A 22,936-nucleotide genomic window follows, 5' to 3' on the forward strand; every position below is an offset into this window, starting at 1 on the left:
TTTTAAGATTTTATTTATTTATTTGACAGAGAGACAGCCAGCGAGAGAGGGAACACAAGCAGGGGGAGTGGGAGAGGAAGAAGCAGGCTCCCAGCGGAGGAGCCTGATGTGGGGCTCGATCCCAGAACGCTGGGATCACGCCCTGAGCCAAAGGCAGATGCTTAACGACTGAGCCACCCAGGCGCCCCAAGATCCTTTTATTTTTAACCCATTTATAATAATATATTTGTCATATACAGAAGGATACATATGTAATATAAATATAATAAACATAGTATTCTAATGAATACCAGTGACCCTACCACTCAACCTGAAAACTAAAACAGAACAATAACTTGCATCTAATTACATATTCTTCCCTTGTACCATCTTTTTCCCACCCAGAGATAATCACTAGTGTTCTATTATTTCCTTTCATTTTCAAAATTTTAGCTCACATATAACATACAGGTATACTTAAATAATATATTGTTTACTTTTGTTCATTTTTGAGCTTTTCAAACAACAGTGACATTCACTTTCTAATATGCTTCGAGGAGTCCCTCACACGGTTGTGCACAGAGTAGCTTGTTAACTCTCCACTGCTGTGTAAGACTCAGCCCTATGAATACACCACACTTGATTCAGTCTCCTCTTGATGGGCATGTTGGTTGTTTCCAGCTTTTTGCAATTACGAACTGCATTGCTGTGAACACCCTCCTGTTTGCCTCCTCGTGCACATGCGCAAGAGGTTCTTTAGGGGATATACGTGAGAACTGGCCATGCTGGCTCAGGAGCTCACGGTTTTGAGCTTTGTAAGAGAATGCCGAAGTCCATCCCTAAGGATCGGGCCAGTTCACACTCCCACCATCAGTGTATGGGTTTCCTGTGACTGATGTGTCATTGTCAGACTTTTTGCCTGTAATCACAAGGGTAAATTATAGTCTTAATTTGCAGTTCTCTGATTTATAGTGCGGTTGAGCTTCTTTTCACATGTTTATCTACTACCCTTTTTTCTTCTGGGCATCTTCTTGATTTTGCATTTTGCCCATTCTCCTATTGGGTTATTTTTGGGTACTGATTTGTAGGACTCCTTCACATATTCTGGATTCTAACTAGTATGGTTGGTCGTGTGCATTGTACATATCTTCTCCACATTTGTAGCTTGTCTGATTTTTTTATGATACCTTTCGGTGAACAGACTTTCTCTACTATAATCAACTGTCTCAAATTTCTGTTATGGTTAGCATTCTTCTGTCTTGTTTAAGAAACCTGTCCCTTGGGGCACCTGGGTGGCGCAGTCGTCAAGTGTCTGCCTTCGGCTCAGGGCGTGATCCCAGCATTCTGGGATTGAGTCCCACATCAGGCTCCTCCACTGGGAGACTTCTTCTTCCTCTCCCACTCCCCCTGCTTGTGTTCCCTCTCTCGCTGGCTGTCTCTCTCTGTCAAATAAATAAATAAAATCTTAAAAAAAAAAAAAAGAAACCTGTCCCTTTCCCAAGATTGGAAAGACACGGTCCTATATTTCCTTTTACATTTGTAAAGTTTTGTTTTGAACATTTTAGTGTTTAATCCATCTGGAATTAATTTTGGGGTGTAATATGAGGTAGGACTGTTGCCTTTTTTCCCCACAGCATAACCATGGGAACTGGCACCATTTATTAAATTGTCCCTCGTTTCCTCTCTGACCTGCAGTGTCGTGTGTCATAGCCATGTCTCGCTCTCTGGGTTCTTTTATGTTCCTTTGGTCAGTACCGTACTTTTCTTAGTTATAATAGCTGTATAATGAGTCCTGATGCCTTGTAGGGCTAGTAGACTAATCTTAAACTTCTTTTAAAATACTTAATAGTCATGGTCCAAGGTAGAAAGTCAAGAGGGGCTTTTTTTCTTGATGGGAGAATTTGCAGCCCATGTCCTGGTAAGAATGATTCACTTGAGGAATGATCACAAAATGATAATGTAGGAGAGAATTGCCAAAGCAGTGCTCTTCAGAAGACAAGGAGGCATAAGATATAGGGCACATCTGGAGGGGTTACCTTGGTTCACCCGCTGAAGTGGGAGGGAAGACAGGTAAGTGGGTACTTAGGGTGAGACTTTGTAAAAGTTCTCATCTGATTGCTTCAGTTTTCTTAGGAAGCGAGGTCAGCATTTGAGAGTGATAACGGGAAGAAGTGTTGGAAGTTTCGAGAGAGAGGGAATGGGACAAAGTAGTCACTTAGAAGAAGAGAAGAGTGAGTAGACTTGGGGAATGAAGTGGAATTGCCAGGCAGCAGTGAGGGTTCACTTGAGGTTAGTGGTCATGATTTAAAGTGAGAACAGTCGTCGGGATGGGTGTGTGATCCTCTCCAGGCGTATGCAACCGTGCAACCACAGAAAGGCAGAGAATTGAGTGTACCTGGAGTTGGGGTTTGCTTAGAGTAGAGTGAAGGGGGGTAGAGGCAGAAAATGGATTTTGTGCAAGGAAGGGAGCAGTTACAGTGATGGATCATTGAACCCAGAATATATTTGGAAGGGGAAAAAAAGGCATGAGGAAGGGAGTGAGTCAAAGGATTTTGAGTATCAAAGAATTATTGGAGGTGGCGTCCTAGCTAAAGAGAGAGAGAGCTGGAGACAAGTGGTGATGGAAGAGTGCGATGTTTAATCAGATTATGGAAGAGTTGTGGTGGTTGCTGCTGACCTGCAGATGGTGCTGGAACTTGAGTGGGACATTTCACTGGGTGAGTACCGTTCATGGCACAGTTCCAGACAACCCCCAAGTTCTTAGGACAACCGAAAATGCTTCCATAATTTCGCCCCCCCAAAACAGTGACTTAAAACCATGTTTGCAAATACAGTTGTACCCCCTTATCTGCAGGAGATACATTCGCAGACCCCCAGTGGATGCCTGAAACCGTGGGCAGTACGAACCCCATATTTACTCTATTTTTACCTATATGTACGTAGCTATGATAAAGTTTAATGTATAAGTTAGGCACAGTAAGAGGTTAACAACAATAGCTCATAATAAAATAGAACAACTGTAACAATATTCTATAATACAAGTAAACTGAAAGTGACCTCTCTCAAAATACCTTACTGCGCAGTACTCACCCTTCTTGCTGTGATTGAGGAAGGGAGATGACAGAATGCCTACAGGATGAGATGAAGTGAGGGGAGTAACATAGCCCCTGTGACATAGGCTGCTGTTGACCTTCTGATGGAAAGGTCAGAAGGAAGATCGTCCGCTTCCCGATCACAGTTGACCAAAGACAGTGAAACCGCAGATCAGTAGGGGACTCCTGTACTCCCAGGGGTTGAGAATCACTTGCCTAAGAACTAGCCGTGGGGGATGAGTGACTGAGGTGGGGTGGAGGACAAGATCTCTGGAGGAGAGAAAATCAAGGCACGGAGAGGTCAGAGTTTTGGAAGGACAGTGTACATGGACAGACTTCCCAGTGGTTATGATGTTGAATGACAGTGGGACAGAGCTGAACTCTTCAAGGAGTAAGGAGTAACCCACAGGGTCTGGAGGTGACTGCAGGCAGGAGAGGTGGCAGGTCACAGTCTGGAGGTTCAAAGCTGGGAGGATTGGGTGGTCAGGGGAGAGCACAGGAGAAAGGAGGAACAGCTTACAAACAGGTGGCGATCAGGAAGGACAGCTTCCCCACCTCCGGACTGGCAGTACAAGAGCCGTGGCAGAGCGAAGAGCTACCATGTGAGGTGAGGGCTGCAGGAGAAGCAGCAGCACAATCCCCAGGGGGAACCAGGTTTCCGTTAGAATAAGTTAGGGGGCAGAATATCCAAGAAATGCAGGTTGGGAATATGGGAGATTTGCTAGTGGCTGACTGTGATTTCCTAGGGGCCTAGTTGAAGGATCAAGGAATCTAGGTGGGGGTAGGAGAGTTTAAGAGATGAAGTCATAAGCTCACATGGACAAAGCTGACTGGAGGTGAGAATCTAGAAGGTGACAGATGCTCAGGAGCCCGTCTGTGGTAACTGCAGTCAGTATAAGGCCATAAGGATAAAAGGCTTGATAATTTTGAGGCAGATGGGTTGAGGTTGTGAGTATTGGTGAGGGAAGGAGAGAAGACGTTCTTATGAGAAAGAAACCCACAGAGTTCTGGGGCCCCCTTGACTTCCAGAGGCTCTCTAACAACATCCTCATTCCTGACAGTTCAAAGCATGAGGCAGAAAAGGGCAGGCTTCAGAACACTTGGAGCTTCCCGTCTTGATTCATGGGGCTATGAAGTAGGGGTTACTAATCTTTATGACAGGAATACTGTGCACTGATTGGCTTGGGCCTGCTGTATTGTTTATTGCCATGTAACAAATTACCTCAAGACATAGTGGCTTAAAACAGCATTTATTATCTGGCATTTTCCTTGGATCAGGAATCCAGACAGGCATAACTTGTGGAGTCCTCCATCTCTGGTTCTCTCCAAAGCTGCTATTAAGGTGTTAGCAGGGGCTCAAATCATTTTGAAGCTCAGCTGGGGGTTGGTCCTCTTCCAAGCTCCCTTAGTAGTTGTTGGCAGGATTTAGTTCCTCACTAACTTTGGCCAGAGGCCCCTTAGGTTCCTTGACACGTGAGCCTCTCCACCATGGCAGCTGTCTTCCTCAGCGAGAGAGAGAGAGAGAGAGAGAGAGAGGGAGCGCGCGCGTGCGCTAGCAAGACGGAAGCCAGTCCTTCATAATCTAATCTCAGAAGTGACATTCCCATCACTTTTTCCTCATCAGATCAATAGAAGCAAGTCACAAGGTCCAGCCCACACTCAAGGGGAGGGCATTACACAATGTTATGACTAGTAGGAGGCAGGGATCCCTGGAGACAGCGTCAGAGAGTTGCCCATCCCTGAACCAACCACTGATAACAAAGAGATTAAAACTGGCTTGGACCAGTCAGTGGTCCTGGAGCTGGAGTCAAGTCCCCAAACCACAAGGCCACAGATAATAGCAGGGAGGAGCAGAGGATAGAAGAAATACTGGGAGGACAGCCACTGGGTTCGCTATAACTGCTAAGCAGTGTCCATGCTTTTATTCTTCCGAGGCTGACCTATTTTCTTTCTGTAGTATGGGGCTACGTCCTTATGTCTCCCCATTGCCCTCAAGATCAAGTCCAGGCTCCTTACTTCAGCATGCAGTGGCCTTCATACTCTGATCCCAGTTTATCTGTCCAGCCTCACTTCTAACCATGTACTTTTGTATCTTCTAAGCCAGTGTGGTTCATCAAACTTTTTGGTCTCAGCACCCCTTTAATACTCTTATAACTTATTGAGGGCCCCAAAGAGCTTTTGTGACACCTGTGGATATTTATTTAATTAGGAATAAAAACTAACTTTAAGATATTTATTAATTTGTTGTAAAACAGTACTCATTTACATAACACATTTTTATACAAAATAACTACATTTTTCCAAAAATGCTTTGTTTTGAGAAAAATGACATTGCTTTACTTTTTTTTTTTTTTTTAAGTTTTCATTTATTTTTTAGCAACCTCTACACCCAGCATGGGGCTCGAGCTCATGACCCTGAGATCAAAGAGTCACACACTCTACTGAAAGTGAGCCAGGCACCCCATAATGTTTTGCATTTTAAAAAATTTCTTTAATGTCTGGCTTAATAGAAGACATCAGGGTTCTCTCCTGTCTGCTTCTGTGTTCAGTTTCTGGCGATATGTTGTTTGGTTGAGGGGTGCGAAGAAAATGTGGCCTCACATAGATATGTAGTTGGAAAGTGGAGATACAAGTATTTTAATAGTTTCTTCAGATCATCGCGAATGTTCTTTGATACTACACTAGCTCTGTGTAAGTGGTCGTTTCTAAAGGGTTAGTTGCAGTGTGAACTCTGAACTTTGTGTATTCTGTTAATAGAGTCCATTGGACTGTCTGCCATTTGAATAACTTTTACCCATTTGGAAAATATGGGTTCCATGAGTAATTTGGGTCTTCCAGGTATTTCATTATCAAGTATTTTTAATCACATTTTCACGTATCAGGTATATTGTGTCAGAAAAGTCCTTATTGGGAAGTTTTGATCGTGGAGGATTAAGTTTTCCAGAATTCTAAGTTTCACTTAAAAGCTCAAACTTTGTCATTGACAACAAATGCTACCAGTTGTCCTCCTTGATGGTAACAGGCTCGTTTCGCTTATTTTTGAGAAAGTGTTTGAATAACCATAGTTTATCTGTCATCATTTTGTCAAGTGACAATGGTGCTCCATGAAAAGATCCTGTGACTTCTGTCTCATAACTTCTGCTGTGTTCTGGGTATCCTTCAGCTCTGCGTGCACCCACAGCCTCTTCCTGTGCCTCAGGGGGGAATGTGCTTGCATGAGTCCGCCATTATCTGATGGAGGGCGGCAGGCCCGGAGCACGGCCACCAGGCCACCAGCGCAGAAGGCGCCACTTCTGGCTGCTTCCTTGGAGGAGACTTCCAGGCTAGCGCGTGCTCCGAGCACCATGTCCAGGATATGTACCATTATGAACTAGCAAGGTAGTTTTTGATGCAGAGACGCAAATAGAGTGATGATGGTACGACAAGTGATCTATAATTCACTTTTTATAAGCACCCATTTGACAGTACCTTGTTGAAAGACCCAAAAAAAAGACCCCATGTCCTTAGAGTTGTGGTCATGTTCTGGTACCACCTTCACCTTGTTTGGAGCATTAATTATATTCTGAGGCTGCTGTGGGACCATCTGTCCCAGAAATGTTCTTCGATACAGTTTGAGTAGTTGTTACTATGAATGTTCTGCCAATGTACACACAGATTTTATTGCCGTTCACATTGATATTAATAAAAAGACATCGTTAAACAAATTTCTTTGGTTAACAATTTTTCATTGCTCTAAATGGGTGTCTTCCTCCTTCACAAGTGAGGAAAAATCCCCCAAAGTCTGTGACTATAATCCTGTCTTGTATTTTTATGTGTTAATAAATAATTAGGAGTCACTAGTCACTGCATTTTGCAGGTTCACAGATTTTAAATGTGATTTTTATTATTTTTTTTTAATTGACTTTCTCATTCTGGTAGGAACAGAGCAGGCTGTAAAAGAAATGTATTTCTGCCATCTTGAGGTTTAGTAACTTTTCCTATTGGAAGGTCCTGTATAATGTGTGCTGCAGATTTGGACTATGTATGTGAGACCATATCCACGCACGAGCACTCATGAGCTCACAAGCAAGTCCTTTCACTTAGCAAAGGAAAGAATGGAAGAAAGCTGTTTTAGGAAAAAAGAATGGGGCCTGAGTTCGCTCTTTCATTCATCCCTTGAGAGCATGGGGGTGGGGGGAGTAATGTATTTGGGTTAATGATGAAGAAAACAAAAACAGCATCCCTCTGAGGAAATGTAACTGGATACAATTTAAAGTAGGACCAGATTGAAACAGAATTCTTTTCGGAAACGGAAATATTTTGTCACACAGATGCCATCTAAATTTTAAAAGAAATATAGACTTCCTTTCTTTTCATACATCTTGATTTTGTTAAATCTTGTATTTCTTCGAGCCATATGTCCCAAGTAATTAAGTTATAAATATTATACAGAATAATTTGCATACATCGCAAGTGCTTTTTAAATTTGAAGCAGCTTACCTTTCTTTCTGACATCACAGTCCTCCCAAAGATGGATTATCTCAATTTCTCCATTGACTTTATCCCAGCAATACACATTGTCCTGAGCTGTACAAGTGCACACTACTGCACTCTGTCCCTGCCAGACAGTAGACAAAGTTTATTGTTTTGTTTCCTTTTTTTTTGATGGAACACTAAAGATGCCCTAGCACCTCCTTTAGCTTTTTGAACTGATAGGTATCAAGCAAAGCCTCACGGGCTGTTCTTGCTGAGTATTGTTAATGCTACAGGACAGATTAAAATCTCAGAAAATCCCACTTATTATATACTTTATAGGTATGGATAGTTTTTATTGTTAATATCCTAAATCATCTAAAGGCTTGTTTTCTTTCTTTTTTTTACAGACCTAACTACCATAATGAATGCTGCATATTAAGAGAAACCACAAGAAGGTTATACATTTGGTTGTCTAATAATCTTGGATTTGATATGAACCAACACATATTCCTTGTTGTCATTGACAGAACCCCAGTTTGTATGTACATTATTCACATTCCTCTCTGTTGTGTTTGGGGGAAAAAAAAGACATTTTAGCCTTTTTTTAAGGTTATTGATTTAATTTCATGTTATTTGGTTGCATGAAGTTGCCCTTAACCACTAAGGATTATCAAGATTTTTGCACAAACTTAAACATGTCTAGGATCCTTTTATCAAGGCAGTTACGTTCATCATTCTCCTGCCTTTACTCCACTATCACCAGACACTCCATTAAATATAAAGTAGCATTTTTAAAAAATGACCACTCAACATAATGCTTAAGGGATTTCCTCTGTGACAGAACCCAGGAACCAGTTCCTAAACACATAATGTTGGCATATTGAAGATGAAATTAAAATCGTCCTTCAGTTTTGAGGCCATGTGTAAAGTTTAATCATACTGTAAAATATCTATTCCGTATTAGAAATAGCTAGTCGACAGCTTATACTTCTCAAAACTCATAGTTACGTACACAAACTCAGTTTTTATATGTGAAGTTAGTGAGTCTTTTGTGTTATTCCGAAATAAAGGCAATGATTTATTTTTTTCCCCAATGCCAGTACAATTTGAGCTAATCACTCAAGGTGGATAATTTACATTTTAAAGCTGGAATCAGCAGTAGCCCTATGGGAAACCAGACACTGCATTGACTTTTAAATGAACCATTGTTTTCTTTTGGAACTAGAATTAGAATAGTCGATATTCATCCACAAACCATTATTATGTGTACATTATTGTTGCTATTGTGATAATAGAGAATTTTATTTATTTTTATGCCAGCTTCTATTGTGAGAACACATTTAGTCAGTTTGGGTTTTATCAATCCTGTTATGCTTGTCCTTGGAACATCTTTCGCGTATTCAAGGTTTGTAGTTGAAAAGTTTACTGTAAAAAAAAAAATCAAAAACAAAAAAATGTATTGTTTTTACAGAATAAATTTATTGGAATGTGTACTGGGAGTAAGATTTGAGGTGTAAACAACGAAGTTAGTGTAATTTGGCTTCATCTATGTAATGTGAGGTATTAATGTAATTCATATATTAAAGCAAAAATTGTTAACAGCAAGTTGACAATAGAATCAAGTGCAGGTGAGGGTTTTCTTTTTCTTTCTTTTTTTTTTTTGAACATTGGGTTTTAGGTTTTTTTGTAAACATGGGGGAGGGAAAGGAATGGCTACACGATTGCTTGCATGTCTCAGATCATATTTACCAGCTCAGTGGACCCTAAATTCGCACCCTTGACATCATCCGTGCATTGATTTGGACTCCCATTTTTTTTGTTTTCTTATTTTGGTGAAGAGCTAATAAATAACGTGAAGAGAAAATGTGAGACGTTCTAAAAGTAGGGCCATTGAGGATGGTGATGGTGCTGGTGGTGATGGTGATGGTGATGGTTATGGCAGCCGAGCGTATGAAAGCACCAGTCTACTTACCCCTCTAGGGCACTGAGAAGGCAGCTAGATTTTTAGTTTGTGTCTCTCGCTTAAATATTAATTTTTCTCTATACTCATAATTGCAAGTATGAAAAGTTCCATTAAAAGATAATAGGGATGCCAGTCCAGTTCTTTTTCCTTGTAAAGTACTTTTTAATTTTGAGTGTTTTAATTTCATTTTAAATTAATGAAATTTAATTAATTCACCAAAAGTCCTCTTCATTGCTCACACTAAACCATAAGGAGAATGTAGATGACATTTTGAATTGGAACATGTAACTGACAGATTTTTAAAATAAAAATCCTAAAAACTATAAAACTGTTTCTGAAAAAAAATACAAAATGTTTCAAATTTAATAAGATTTGTTTTCATAAAAGGCCAAAAAAATTTATTAAAAATATACACAGAAATACAATAGAAATATTTCCAGTCACCAATAAAACAAGTATTCATTAAGGGTAATGATAAGTTATCAATCCCTCCTTAGCTATTTAGACTCACAAAAAAATTTTATTAAAAGCAGTTTTTAAAACAGCAGTAAATAGTATACTTTCTTTGGGAAAACATTTTTCAAATAACATTTTAAAATATTGTGATGATTTGCTTTTTATATTGAGGTTAATAATGATGCATATGTATCTTTATATGCAACAAGTATCTCTCCAGTATTTGCTGTTTTGAATTTTTTAATATGCATAGGCCATATTCACTTTTGAATAGTTTCATTTTCATGCTCACTATTGTAGGAGCTAAATTGTAATTGTTTACAGTTACATTTAATATGTGCAAACAGAATATTGAAATAGATGGTCAAGTTTATTCACAAATAATTTTGAATATATTTGTTTAAGCAAACTGTTTCTCAACTTCACTTTTCCTTCAAAAAAATAAAATATACCCACAATTTACCCACACAATACCATATGAGAGCTCACACATACAGTGTTGAGCGAGAATTTATGTATTCTTAAGTATTCCTCTGTGGGAAGGGAGTGAAATGGGACAAAATACCAGTAGCAGGATAACAAAAGTCAGTGATCTAGAGAGGAGGAACATGGAATAGTATTTTTATTCAACTTTTTCATCTGCCTTTGTTTTTATAAAGAACTCTGGTTTGTAGATACAACGATAGGCCAAGAGCTGAGGAAGAACTCCGTACGCTATGTTTAATGCTAGAAAAAGGGTTTTCGCTTCTTCGGGGACTCTGTAGACATAAGCAGTTCTAGCATGAAGAGAAGCACCGATGTGAGAAAACTGAGCCTGTTGCATTTAAAAAAAAGGGGGGGGGGAGGTAAGCATGAATTCTGTGTTCAGTTGGATTCACAATGTGTTCTGGATGATTCATTCAGACCATGTTTCCTGCGCCCTCAAACCAGTCCTCTCAAACAACCCATAGTCTAATTTCACAGAATTTAGGGCCAGTCTTAACTGTTCAAATAAAGCATACCTTCCTTAGCATGGCTTTATCATGCCGGCTGTTGATTCACGGTTCCAGTGCCCCTTACCAAACGCCAGTGGCTCAATTTAAAGAAAAATTGAATAAAATCTCAGGTGGTGGTGGTTTGGTTTGGTTTGGTTTGGTTTTCTGATTTGCATTCTGGAGATCTATACAGGCGCTCACTTGTGGCTAACTAAATGTGTTCCAATAAAAATGAAAGTACAGAGTTTAGAAAGTGAAAATATTTTTAATATAGATATTTAAAGAGAAGCACCGAGGACCCAGCTTCATTAATCAGTCTTTTACCTATTCCTTGCAACAAGAGCTCAAAGCCCTTCATTATATATTTTTTTGTTTATTTCTGCAGGTATTTGTTTTTTATGCAATTTTAAAAATACTTTAAGGGTTGTTTTCTAAGTAAGGTTGTTGCCAACTCGGGTAGGGGTAGGACTGTGGTTGCTCTTTATAAAATGGTAAATGTACATGCGGGCAACCTTTTCAAATCAAATTCTGATTTATTTAGAAGTACAGCTTGTCAGCATAACCTGAGGCTAGAGCTTGCCATTTGTACTTATATACTTGTTCATAACGTACATTCAGAATGTATCTTTTTTGATACTTTTCATAAGCACAGGGGAAAACTGTATTAGAAAAGGCTTCTGTGTGAGGATTTCCTCAGGATTCTCGTATTGTTACAAAATGCAACCCTGGAGTCTGCGTTTTCATATCTTACTGAAATCTAAGCTATATGTGAATAAAGGATTGGAAATCTAAATATAACAAGTGATGAATTATTAGTTCATTAGGATCAAAGTGAAGAGAGAAGCTTTATAACCTAAAGAAGTCACAGAATAATAAGAATGAAAGCTAAGTAATTTGCTTTAAACACGTATAATTTACCTTACACTTCCTTCCGTATGAAATCAGTTTATTCTGTTAAATGGTTAACAGATAAAAGTGTTCCTTAGCACTTGACTTTACCATGAGAAGAAAAGGACAAGCTTTCATCGGTGGCGGTGGCGTGTGTACGGATTTGTATCCGTGACAGGTACTTTAACAGGCTACATTTTTACAAATTACTGATACGTTCTAGGGACCTCACATACAGTTCCGCTACTCTCTGGAGATGAGAAATTAGTGTGGTGTGTTACCAAGGACCAACACAGAAACTGTGTCCACCTCTGCGGTTGGGATCCATGAGGCTCTGTGAGGGCTCTGCCCTCAAACACATGTCCCCCAGGCAGATGCCCAGACAGCACCTAGCAGATGGTAACATTCCCTCTCCGGGCTCTGAAGACAAAAGACCTTGTGAGTAACGGGCATTGGAGAGGCTGCCCCAAGGAGCCGCTCTTGGGCTGTTCTAGGAACACTGACCAGGAGCTTCGCCCCTGTTGCTGTTTTTCCCTAGGGCCCCTTTTCAATAACAGTGTTTTCTGACTAGAGGCCTGATATGAACCTTGATCTTCAAAAATGTGGGTTTGATGTCTCTGTCTTTATAGACACTTGTACACATGACAAAAATCACCAGGTTTGGGGAAAAGGCAACCATACTTTGAGAGATTAAGTAATACGGGCAATCATGCCTACTTGCATAGGGAGACCTGCATAAAAAGTCAGTGATTCTGTAGGCTCTTTTCCTGCACTCCCCAGTGCAGTTAATACCTCATTTTCAAAAACAGCAAAATCATGGCAACACTACAAAATGATTATGTCCTTAGATTAGATTGTAAGCCCACCGGGCAGGTACTGTGTCTCATGTTTTGTGTGGCGCCTCTCACATTGTTAGAGCTCAATAAACATTAAACAACAATGGTCTTGTGACTGTCAAAATACAAAAAGGTTCTACAAAGCATTTCTCATTTTTATACCTATTTTGGTAGGCCTTCCTTCTCTAGAATTATTTACCGAGGGGTACAGATTTATGTTTCTAGCTCAAAGAGGTGTCTGCGGGTAAGAGAAGCCTGAGGCCAGTGTTCTGCTGTTTCTGACACTGCCTGCAGCTCTGACAGGTGTGTTTACCGTGGTCACACCTCCCGCTGGGTAAGCACCCAACCACTGCTTCCTCCCTATGTCTGCTGTGTCCCATTTCCAGAGTTCTCAAGTTTCAGGAAACCCTCTGTCTCCCTTGAGAACGGTTCCCTCCCCAAGCACATAGCTGCTAAGAGCCTGCACAGTGTGTCCTGCGTGATGCTCCCCCCAGCACACGAGGCCCGCCGAGGGCAGGGCCGAGACCTCAGCCTGGCACCCAGGCTGGCATCTGATGGCTCTGGGCTCAGTACTGCTGGACCATCACCCAGGATCATAGGTACAACTTGAGCCCAGGAATCTCTGCCAATTTCAGTGATGTGACGTTGGAGGCCCCTAATTCTTTCCTTGCCATTCTAAATCAGCTTTCACCTCAAGTAAATTTAAAAGATACGCTTTGATTTTTTTAAATCGATGATTAGTATGGAAAATGAGGCCAAAAAAAAAAACCAAAGAACAGTTAAACTTTAATAGCTCCCTTTTCTTATATTGAGAGACAATATGGAAAGAATGACTAAAAATCACGATCTTGGTTCCAGAAAGAAAAGCTGGAAGAGTATCATGTGTTCACATAAGTATCATAGGCCAAAACTAACGTGAACGTTGGGACAACAGTCAGGCTCTTTGGCCAATACAAGTAGTTAATCCAGAACTGTGTCATTTTTTAGGGTTCTCTGAGCAGCACAGTCCAGGCGTTAAGAACACTGCATCTGGAACCAGACGGCCAGTGTCAGATCCCAGCTCCACCGGCAATATGACCTTGGGTTAGGTATGTAACCTTTTTGGCTTCCTCATCTATAAAAGTAGGATAATAATGGAGCCTACCTCATAGGGATTGCTGTGCCGGTTCAATGAGTTGATCTTTGTGGAGTGCTTAGGACAGAGCCAAAAGAATCACCTGTTGTCATCTGGCATTCTACTTTTGTTCAGAACACAGGTGGGCTCTTTGTTTTTAGATCCCCTTCTTGACCTTTAGACAATTTGAAGATGGTCTGTCTCCACAAAAGGATAATCATGTGAAGACGTTAAACCCAAAGTCTAATCTTAATACTAAATAAAGATGTTTACTGATGAATTACACTTGAAGCAAACTATTAAAATAGGATTACATTAGTATCCCAATTATCCATGGTCTTCCAAAATCTCTCAGGTACTTCCTAAAGCTTTCATAAGGAAAAAACATAAAATTCGCCTCCAGTAGAGTCAACTCTACAACCAAATTACCCACAGATAAGCTTCCAGACCCTTTTGTGAGAAAGTACAGAGCACCCACCGTAGCCAGGGAGTAGGCGAGTCCAAGCAGTGAGTGGGAAGGGGCGTTGCCTGACCCAAGGGGGACTGTTCCTGCTTCCAGGGCTGTGGGTGTTACTGGATGGGCGGCAGGCTCCCTGCCAAACCCACTGTGAGTCTGTCCCAAAGCTCTCTCCCAGTCTCTCTGATCTTTAGGTAATAACATCTGTTATACGTGGCTTCAGATGAATGAATCCTGAGCAACACAAGGCACTTCCTGTCTAGACTCCTCTTGGGAATTTTAAACCAGTAACAAGGACAGCAGCAGAGATCCACAGTGTGTTGTGTGCCAGGCACTGTTCTAAGCCTTTTCTATATATTCCCTCACTTAACCCTCTCCCAGCAGCTTTATGAGAAAGCTCCTCTATTATCCTAACTTTCACAGAAGAGGAATCCAAGGTGGCCAAGGTCACGAGCTCATCAGTGACAGGCTGAGATAGGAACTAGTCCCTCCAGAGCTCATGCTCTTCACCATATTGACTAGATTTTCTTCTAATTTTCAGTTATATTTTAGCAGAGAAAAATTCTTCAGTTGCTAGAAAGTACTAATAATAAGTGGATCTAAGCAGCTTGGAATACTTGTCAAACTAGACTTGCAACTTTAATCCGATAAGAATTTTATATGAAAAGACACGAGTTATGAATAAGTCCCCACTGGCTTTTGGGTGTAAAATGTGTCCTCGTTTTATTTGATTTTATTTTTTACTTTTTGATTGATGTTTTTGATTTCTGAAGACAGCAGATTTATCCTACATGATCTGAAACCAGGGACCCAGTAAGGATTTAACATGTTTTTCCACTGACTTGTATTGATATAGAAATTTTTCAAAGATTTTTTTTTCTTATTAAATCACGTAGTCTTAGGAGTCCACTAGGCCTTTCAAGCAATGCAAACTTGGATAAAGTTAGTGGGGTTGTGCATAAAGCTTCTAAATGAGGAATGGCAGTTTGATCAGGCGAGGGATGTGCGTCGGGTTGTAGAGGGTGTTTTCTGTGATGAATGTGCCAGGTGCCCTCCCAAGATGAGAATTCATTTCATAAGCAAGTATTGGCTAGGTAGAAAACCAGTCACATAACTGGAATCCAACGTTCTCATCTTGGGCACTTTGGTTCCAGTGTGATCTGTAACTTTTCCTTACGCTAACCACTCTGAGTATGTAGGTACTAAGGCCCGGCCCAGAGTCATGGGACTGTCAGGCACACGGTTCTCAGATGACACCATTCTCCTTGGTTGGGAGAAACCCCCTCCTGACATTTGCAGGGTCTAGTCTGTAGCCTCCAGCTACCTTGTCAAGCTGGGCAGTGGTGGATGAGCCAAGGGTGCCCACGAGGCCTAGGGTCTGGCTGAAGCCGCCACTGCTGCTGCCAAGAGCTCTGCTGGCCCCGCTGCCCTTCCCAGAACCGCCGGGCCGGAGCCACAGGGCCCGTCTGCAAGCCCGGCCCTCACCAGCAGGTACAGTCCCCGGTTAGTCTTAGTGCTGTCACTTCAAGCACCCCCTGGCCCCCAGGGTGTGACCTTCCCAAGCCTCCTCAATGATGACGGTCCGTGCTCCTGCAGCGGGGTCCGCTACAGGGCAGACCCAGGTACAGGGCATGGAGAGGGACCATGACTGTGTCCAACTCTGAGCAAGCTAATCCTCTAAGGAAGGGACTGGTAAGAGAGGCTGGTGGGAGGCCCTCTGTCCTGGGGAGTGCAGGAGAATAAGGTGTGTAAAACAAAAGCCGAGGCTTACTCTACCCTGTGACCTGCTGCACGCTGCAGCTCCTAAATGCTTCTGTGGCCTAGCACAGCGCACGCGGCCCCACTGGCAGGACCTCCTCCCACCCCCCTCCGCGCCCACATAAGGTCTGGCTGTGCGCCATAGGATTCCACTGTAGCTAACGTCTGCATGAGAAGAGGGATACCAGTGGAGAAGAATGTGGGCATTGGGGTCAGACGGGATTCCAGATCCCTATTCTGCCACTTAGTAACTGTGACCCCAGGCAAGTAACAAGCGGCCCTGAGCCTCCGCTTTCTTTAAGTGAGGCTTTAAAAAAAAAAAAAAGAAAAGAAAAACTGCAGGGATAATGCTGTGTTCATCATACTGTTTCTTCCGGGGCACACAGGAAGACCACATGTATCTGCTTCCCTTGCAGTTGGGTTGGTGCCAGGCCTGGCTCTTGAAAATATCCCACATGATCTTTGTCCAAGCAAGAAAGAAGACTTTATTGTGTTAAGCCACTGAGTATTTGCTACTCCAGCAGAGCACACAGCCTATCCTTACGCAGATAAGTAAGTAGAACACAGCCTGCTTTGCCTCCCATGAAGTAAGGAGATGAGGGCTCGGACCACTGTAGGGCGATGAGCTGTAAGCGGTGGGTTTGCGGCTTGCCCTGGAGACAGAACTAACTATACCTCGTGACGGGCTAGATGTAGGGGTGAGGGAAGGGGAAGGGCTGTTTGCAGGGATGGGGAAAATGGGGGGTAAGGTGTAGGGAATGCCAGGAGTCCTGTTTTAGACACTAACTCCAAGACAGCCAAGTGAAAAGGTTGAGTTTGGGATTAGGTCTAGGAGTCTGGGAACAGCCTGGCCTAAAGATAGAAAATTGGAAGTCAGCTTATAGTTGGTGTTGAAAGATAGGGAAATAAAGACCCAAAACCATGGCCTAAGGAATCGGCTATTCAGAGGTCTGCAAAGAGGGTAGATATTAGTTCTCTTCCCTCTGAAGTCCTTCAAGGAAAGAGGAGGAACCCTTCCTATGGATGCTGTACCAACTTTTTTGATTGATATTCTAATTCCGTAATTGAGAATCACCTCAGACTGGAAGGATTTAGCCCAAAGTATTAACCCATGAATACTGTAGCTGTTTTTCCAGCCTCTGAACGCTGGAGTGCTGTTCTGCCATCCCAGCTCCTGTACCAGGACTGTCACTAACTGTACGTGCTGACAGTTTCCAGATAAGCCTCACTCTTGGGCCTGCTCGAAAAGAGCAAGATGCAAGAGAATGATTTTACCAGATGGATTCATTTGTTGTTTTTTTTATTTATAGTGAGAAGGGGGGAAAGATAAAATTACTTAATAATTTTCTTCCTTGTTCATAAGATCAGTTTGTCTTGCTAACTGTTACCTTGTAAAAATGTACTTTGAGTAATAATACACTTCCATAGATAATTTTATTTCCAGTTCAATGAAGTAAGCATTCACTGAACACCTGCTCGAGGCCAGGGACTTGACTGAGTAGCAGGGGGAAGGAATGGCGTGACTGGGAGCAGAATGTTCTCAAATCCAGTTTCCCTGGCTCAGTGCAGTGTAGCACAACAGAATTCTGACACCTTCGGTGTGAGGTAGACATCTCAAAGATAACGGCTCTCAATTGTTCAGTAGCCATGGCGTTCAGAGACTGGAAAACAGCACCGAAAACTAGCGGTGCCCCTTGCTGGGTGTGTGACCTGGGACAGATCGTTAACCTCACTGAACCTCTGCTTCCTCACCTGTACAACTGGACGGCACACCTGCCACGTAGTTATTGCAAAATCTGAATAAAATGCATACGTAGGAATGTCTCCCAAAGAACTGGAGAACAAAAGGGGACGAGTCTAGGACCTGCTTCCCACCCTTAAACACCAAGCAGATATGTTTCTCAGGTTCTCGACAATGACAGCCAGATCCCCAGCGGACGTGCTGAACAGAGCGTATGTTTGGTACCTGCGCTAGACCTCCGGCATGCATCAGTGTTATGTCAGGCATCCAGGAGCATCCAGGAACCACTAAGCCGTAAAGCGCAATCACAAAGTAAGGGACAGAATAGAACAGATACGCCAGCATCTGTATGGAACAGAGAAATAACATCGTCAGCAACTTCTCAGTCAGCCTGGCCTGACGAAAAGCACAAAGATGAACATTTTTTATCTCTGAGACTATTAACTCCCGTTCCTACGTGAGTCCACATGTCCCCATTCTTAAAGAACGAACATTAACTTTAGAAAGACCATAGGCTTCATAACTACTTGACCTGGATTTTAGGATAAGCGGCGGGATCCTTTAGGTAGGGCTCTTGAAATTGCGTATATAGTCGGCAGAGCTCCGCCGGGCAATCCAAAGCAATCTGAGAACAAAAACGAACTCATTATAAAGTTACCATCACATCTGATTCTCAGCGTTTGCTGAGAGGGCTAAATGTTCCAGGTTCAGCCCCAAGCTGTTTTGCTATTTAACAAAAACTGTGAATTGTAGAAGCTCATCAGTAGAAGGGAAAGAACAGAACTACTCTACAGATCCATTCGAAGGAGATGAAGACGTTAATAGAGGAACAGAATAACTAATGCTCTATTCTCGGGCGCCTGTAAAGACTCCCACCGGCCAAAACACAGCTCGCGCTCGATTACCAGTTTCACTTTTCCTGGGAATAAATAACTAGCCAGCTGTTCTCTGCAGGAAGAAAAGGACATTCCTGGACCAAATTCATCTTACTGTGCTTTGCAGAATTTAAAAAACAGCCACCCCCTCTCTCCAGTGCCTCACAGAGCACATGGCCTTTGGGGGCAGTAAAGGGTGATTTGAAAGCAGGGCCCTCCTGTGTGAAGCCTCGTCCTGTGTCTACTTTGAAAGGGAGCAGAGCAGAGTTAGTCACAGCAGACTCTTGGCCACAGAAGAGACCCAGTCTCTCTGGCACATAACCAGGTCCCCTCTGAGTCACCTCCCTCCTGCATCACTCCTCATGTCTTTGGCCATGAATGTTGTCCGGCCTCGATAACATCTATGAACACGGGCCAGTGGCAGAGCTGGTAAAAATGGGCCCAAACTTAAAAACCCATCTGCAAAAGTCCCACCCACATGCACACATCTTTCTCGTGCACAAAGGCGTGGATACGGCCATGCAAGAATACAGCTGGGGTTCATTTTTGTTGCTACTGTTCTTTTAGCTTTGGGAATTAGAGCAAACTAACCAAAGAACAGTTTTAAGGATGCCTGGGGCTGGCTCAGTCGGTAGCATGTGCAACCGTTGATCTCGGGGTCATGGATTCAAGCCCTATGTTGAGCATGGAGCTTACTTAAGGAAAAAAAAAAACAGTTTTACTGCTCTGTGCTCTGAGCAAAGCCTACGGCCCTGCCTTCTCCTTCACCTCCCTTCCCTGTGCCATGCCTCCTATTAGCTGACTCGACTCCAGGAAATTTCTGATGATCTCCTGATAGAGACCGCCCTTAAGACGGCTTCTTGAGCTGAACCCAGCCAGCGGCACAGAGAATATGGTTCAAGGACCCCAAGACAGTGAGTCAGCTACATCGGCTCACACTTGCCACTCAGCTCCCCAGCTGCTGTGCAGGCCAGCAGGCTGAGAACTGATTGTCACTGACGCTGAATGTAATTACCCATATTATTCTGACCATGGAAATTTGTTTCCACTAAGAATAAATCATGACACTAGGCATTGCAAAGGATTGTCGTCAATAAAAATAGTAACTCATAACCCCATGTAGTGAACACTTACCATGTATAAGGCCCTCTATAAGTGTTTGATGTTTATTCTCTTATTTAATCGTCATACCAGGGCCGTAAGATAGGTACTGCTATTTTACATAAGAAGAAGCTGACGTCAAAGAGGTTAAGTCATTTTTCCAAGGCCACACAGCTGGTAAATAGCCAGGATCGTAACTCTTTACTCTGGTCCCTTCCTCAATGCCACATCCCTACTCCTGAGAACCCTGTGCCACAGTGTCACTGGAATCTTCAGCTACCAGCCTTCCCAAAGACATCACATTTAAATCAGAAACAGCAAAGAAACCAAAAGAATGAGACTCTACTAGCCAATTTTTCAGGCAGGCACCCTAACATCAGGGAAGGAAGAGACTTCCGGGTGGGCTTAATCCAAGCTGCTGAAGGAGGTACACTTGGCAGCCCAGCGGGGGCCACCCCCACAGTGGGGAGGCGGGCAGGAGAGCAGCAGCAAGCGGGGCCAGGTCTCCAGGCTCTAACAGGAGGAATGTTTTGTAACGGCACTAGGAAGTCTGATTAAATGTTTTTCTTTTTTTAACATTACGTTGATCCGTTATGCTTACCAAGCCTCTAAACAGACAAAATCCAGTTGCCAGGAGAAGACACACGACCAACATTAAATCAAATGGTCTTCGCAGCAGGTCCTTGGCTTGGACTTCTTGAACAACCTAAAATAAGAGTTTGTAACCAATGAGCAGGCCCAGGTGCCAAAGAAGAATCTGAGATCTACTGATGCCTAAGTGCTGGATGGTGAGAGAATTATGGGTGATAAACCGCTAACCGCCTAACTTAACAAAAATCATGTCCCGCCTCCTCTCTGCTCCCACTTTGCTCATCTGTGAAATGGGGAGATTGGGCTGGGTCATCTTGGAGGGCCTTTTGAGCTCTAGGAGTTGTATTTTTTTTCTTGCAATAGCAGTTTTGTGATTATATATGTAAGATATACTCATTTTAAAAGTAAGGTAAACCATAAACCCAAGCCACTATTAAGAGTCACTATATTTTTCTGAAGATATCTATCTTTATGATCTACATTTGTTTTTTACGAGGTTACAACTTTATGTATAACCAATTTTGTATTTGTTCTTTTGACACTCAACATTTACCTACATAACAAGCACTGTCCCGTGTTACTAAAAACTCTTCTGGAGCGTGATACCATGTGGAAGCACCGTATTTCAACCGTTCTCTCACTGTTGCACATTTAGGCATTTGCACTGTTAATGTGATGATGAGCAGTTCTGCACATAAATCTTTGACCACATCTCTCTGATGATCTTCCGAGGACAGGGCCTTTGATGTGGGGTTACTAGGTTAAGGGGTTAAATTTGCTAAGGTTGATAACACCGCCAAATTACCTTGTAGAGCGAGTCTGGATTTATGTTCCTATCAGTGCTGTGTGGCCATCGCTGTGTTTGAACATTGACAAAATGATAACAAAGAGTATCCTGTGTCTCACAGCCTGAACAGTGTTCACACTCCGATGCGGAGACTTTTTTAAAAGCAGTGGAGCCCAAGGCGATGGGTACTGTTTGCCTTTTCTTTTTAACAACCACCGCATTCCTCAAAAGGATGTGAGGGACTCTTGGCTGTCAGTGCCTCAACCTGAGTGTACACAGCAGGTGTCTAATTGTTTACAAATGAGGTGTTTGTAAATTACAATGTAGTTTAATGAATTCTACTGTAAGTCTTCTAGTCAAATGAATAATCATGTTCCGATGATCTCTAGTTATTCATATTTCCATATATTACTTTGCTTAAAGGATCTTGCTTAAGGATCTATTACCTATAAAAGGAAGATAAACTTAGAAGTTACCAGCTTAGAAATGAAGACCTTAACAGAGTACCTGCCCAGCTAGCCCTGCTTCACCTTGGCCACCTTGGTTGTGAATAGAAGGGAAGTGTCTCAGAAGACGCCTGCGGCCAGTCTCCGTGTGCCTGGATCCCTTGGGAAATGAGACCCTGAGGCTGTGTGTGCTACCCTGAACAGCAGGATCTCTCCAGGCTCCCTCTGGGGCAGCAAAGGCACTGGCGTCTCTGCAAGAGGTGTCCAGATGCTCAAACACCAGGCCATTAACAACCGCAGACAAACCACGCAGTCCATGCACTAAAGCAGGATCTGGTGGGAACAGCCCATGTGACCAATGGCATAGGAAGTTCCAGAAAGCACAGCCTGGCCGATTGAAGCAGATGTGCTCAGACAGAAACAGACCATCTCTGCCACTGTAACTAAGGTGTGACCAGTGCACAGAATCAATGCAGTCAGACGGACTGCCCCAAACCCTCCAGTGCACGGAGGCACGGTTCAATCCAGTAGCCGGGAGAGGTGAGTGAGCCCTGTGAGTTTGGGAACAGGTTACAGTTAACATAATAAAATCACCTTTGAGGGATAATTATAATTTTCTGATGGCTGATTATAGATTCTGAAACCAGCCCAGACCGGAAGACAAGTATATGGTATGCTTAAGAAAAAAGCAGGGCAAATGCGGGTTCCATACTTCCCTATTTAAAAGAAAGAAAGAGAGAGAGAGAAAGTCAAAAGTTTGCCAAAAAGCATATCTAAACACCAGTAACATTTAGGACACCCACCTCAAGTCATTCAACACTGTGCTGTGGACCAGACAATATTCTTCATGAGACCAAATAAAACAGGTCAATTTAAAACTTCGAGGTGCTTATTACCAGGCATGTCCGAGCTACTATATTTTAAAGAATATTTAATATAATACCCTGATTGTTTGCACACATAAATGATAACCTCTTTCACATTAGCTTAATTCTTAAGTACATTTATCAAATGTGTCAAGAGTTACATACGATACAAAAAGTTGTAAGAAATACTTTCACACTGCGGGTGGCCACAGATACAAATATCCCCTCTAGACCGTAAATGTCAGGAATCGCTGATTGTCTGATCGTTCAGTGCACACTTCTGAAAGTTGCTCAGAAGCATTTCTTAACAGGTGAGATGAGGGAGGGGAAAAGGAAGAATTCTGCATAACCACTTTTTTGGTAAGCTTGGAATAACAACCAAGACAGCTTCTCTATTTAGGAACACTCCCATTGTTTCAGAAGAGGAATGTGAATGTTAAAGTTTCTTACCCACAATGTTTCCTGGCACAAAAACAACAATGCTCATGATAATAGATCCAACCCAATAGAGGCCAATGGTTCTATAACTTTCCCTGCAACAAAAAAATCTTGGCTTA

The 22,936-nt window shown here is 42.5% G+C and overlaps 2 protein-coding genes across 10 annotated transcripts in view; one reads left to right on the forward strand and one right to left on the reverse strand.

Moving 5' to 3' along the window:
- Positions 1-9,017, forward strand: part of HDGFL3 (HDGF like 3) — a 74,818-nt gene extending 65,801 nt beyond the window's left edge. Inside the window, exon 6 of the mRNA XM_045813195.2 lies at positions 7,934-9,017. Within this exon, the coding sequence (XP_045669151.1) occupies positions 7,934-7,939 (6 nt within the window). The 3' untranslated portion in view covers positions 7,940-9,017. The remainder of the gene's footprint in view (positions 1-7,933) is intronic.
- The window catches only part of TM6SF1 (transmembrane 6 superfamily member 1), an 83,172-nt gene that overhangs the window by 28,182 nt on the left and 32,054 nt on the right, over positions 1-22,936 (reverse strand). For 5 of the 9 annotated variants that reach the window (XM_087856591.1, XM_087856592.1, XM_087856590.1 and 2 more), the window contains 6 exons: positions 22,830-22,912; positions 22,108-22,229; positions 20,291-20,395; positions 18,246-18,338; positions 17,939-18,058; positions 7,551-7,668 (listed from right to left, as the gene is read on the reverse strand). In XM_087856591.1, coding sequence (XP_087712717.1) covers positions 7,551-7,668; positions 17,939-18,058; positions 18,246-18,338; positions 20,291-20,395; positions 22,108-22,229; positions 22,830-22,912 — 641 coding nt within the window. Of the gene's footprint in view, positions 1-7,550; positions 7,669-9,158; positions 10,760-16,337; positions 16,433-17,847; positions 17,849-17,938; positions 18,059-18,245; positions 18,339-20,290; positions 20,396-22,107; positions 22,230-22,829; positions 22,913-22,936 lie in introns of those variants that run through there. The other 4 variants (XM_045813192.2, XM_045813184.2, XM_087856594.1 and 1 more) reach the window with 3 other exon arrangements.

Source organism: Ursus americanus, chromosome 28, assembly GCF_024610735.1.
Source record: "Ursus americanus isolate L20-20 chromosome 28, mUrsAme1.1.p, whole genome shotgun sequence".
NCBI classification, from domain to species: Eukaryota; Metazoa; Chordata; class Mammalia; order Carnivora; family Ursidae; genus Ursus; species Ursus americanus.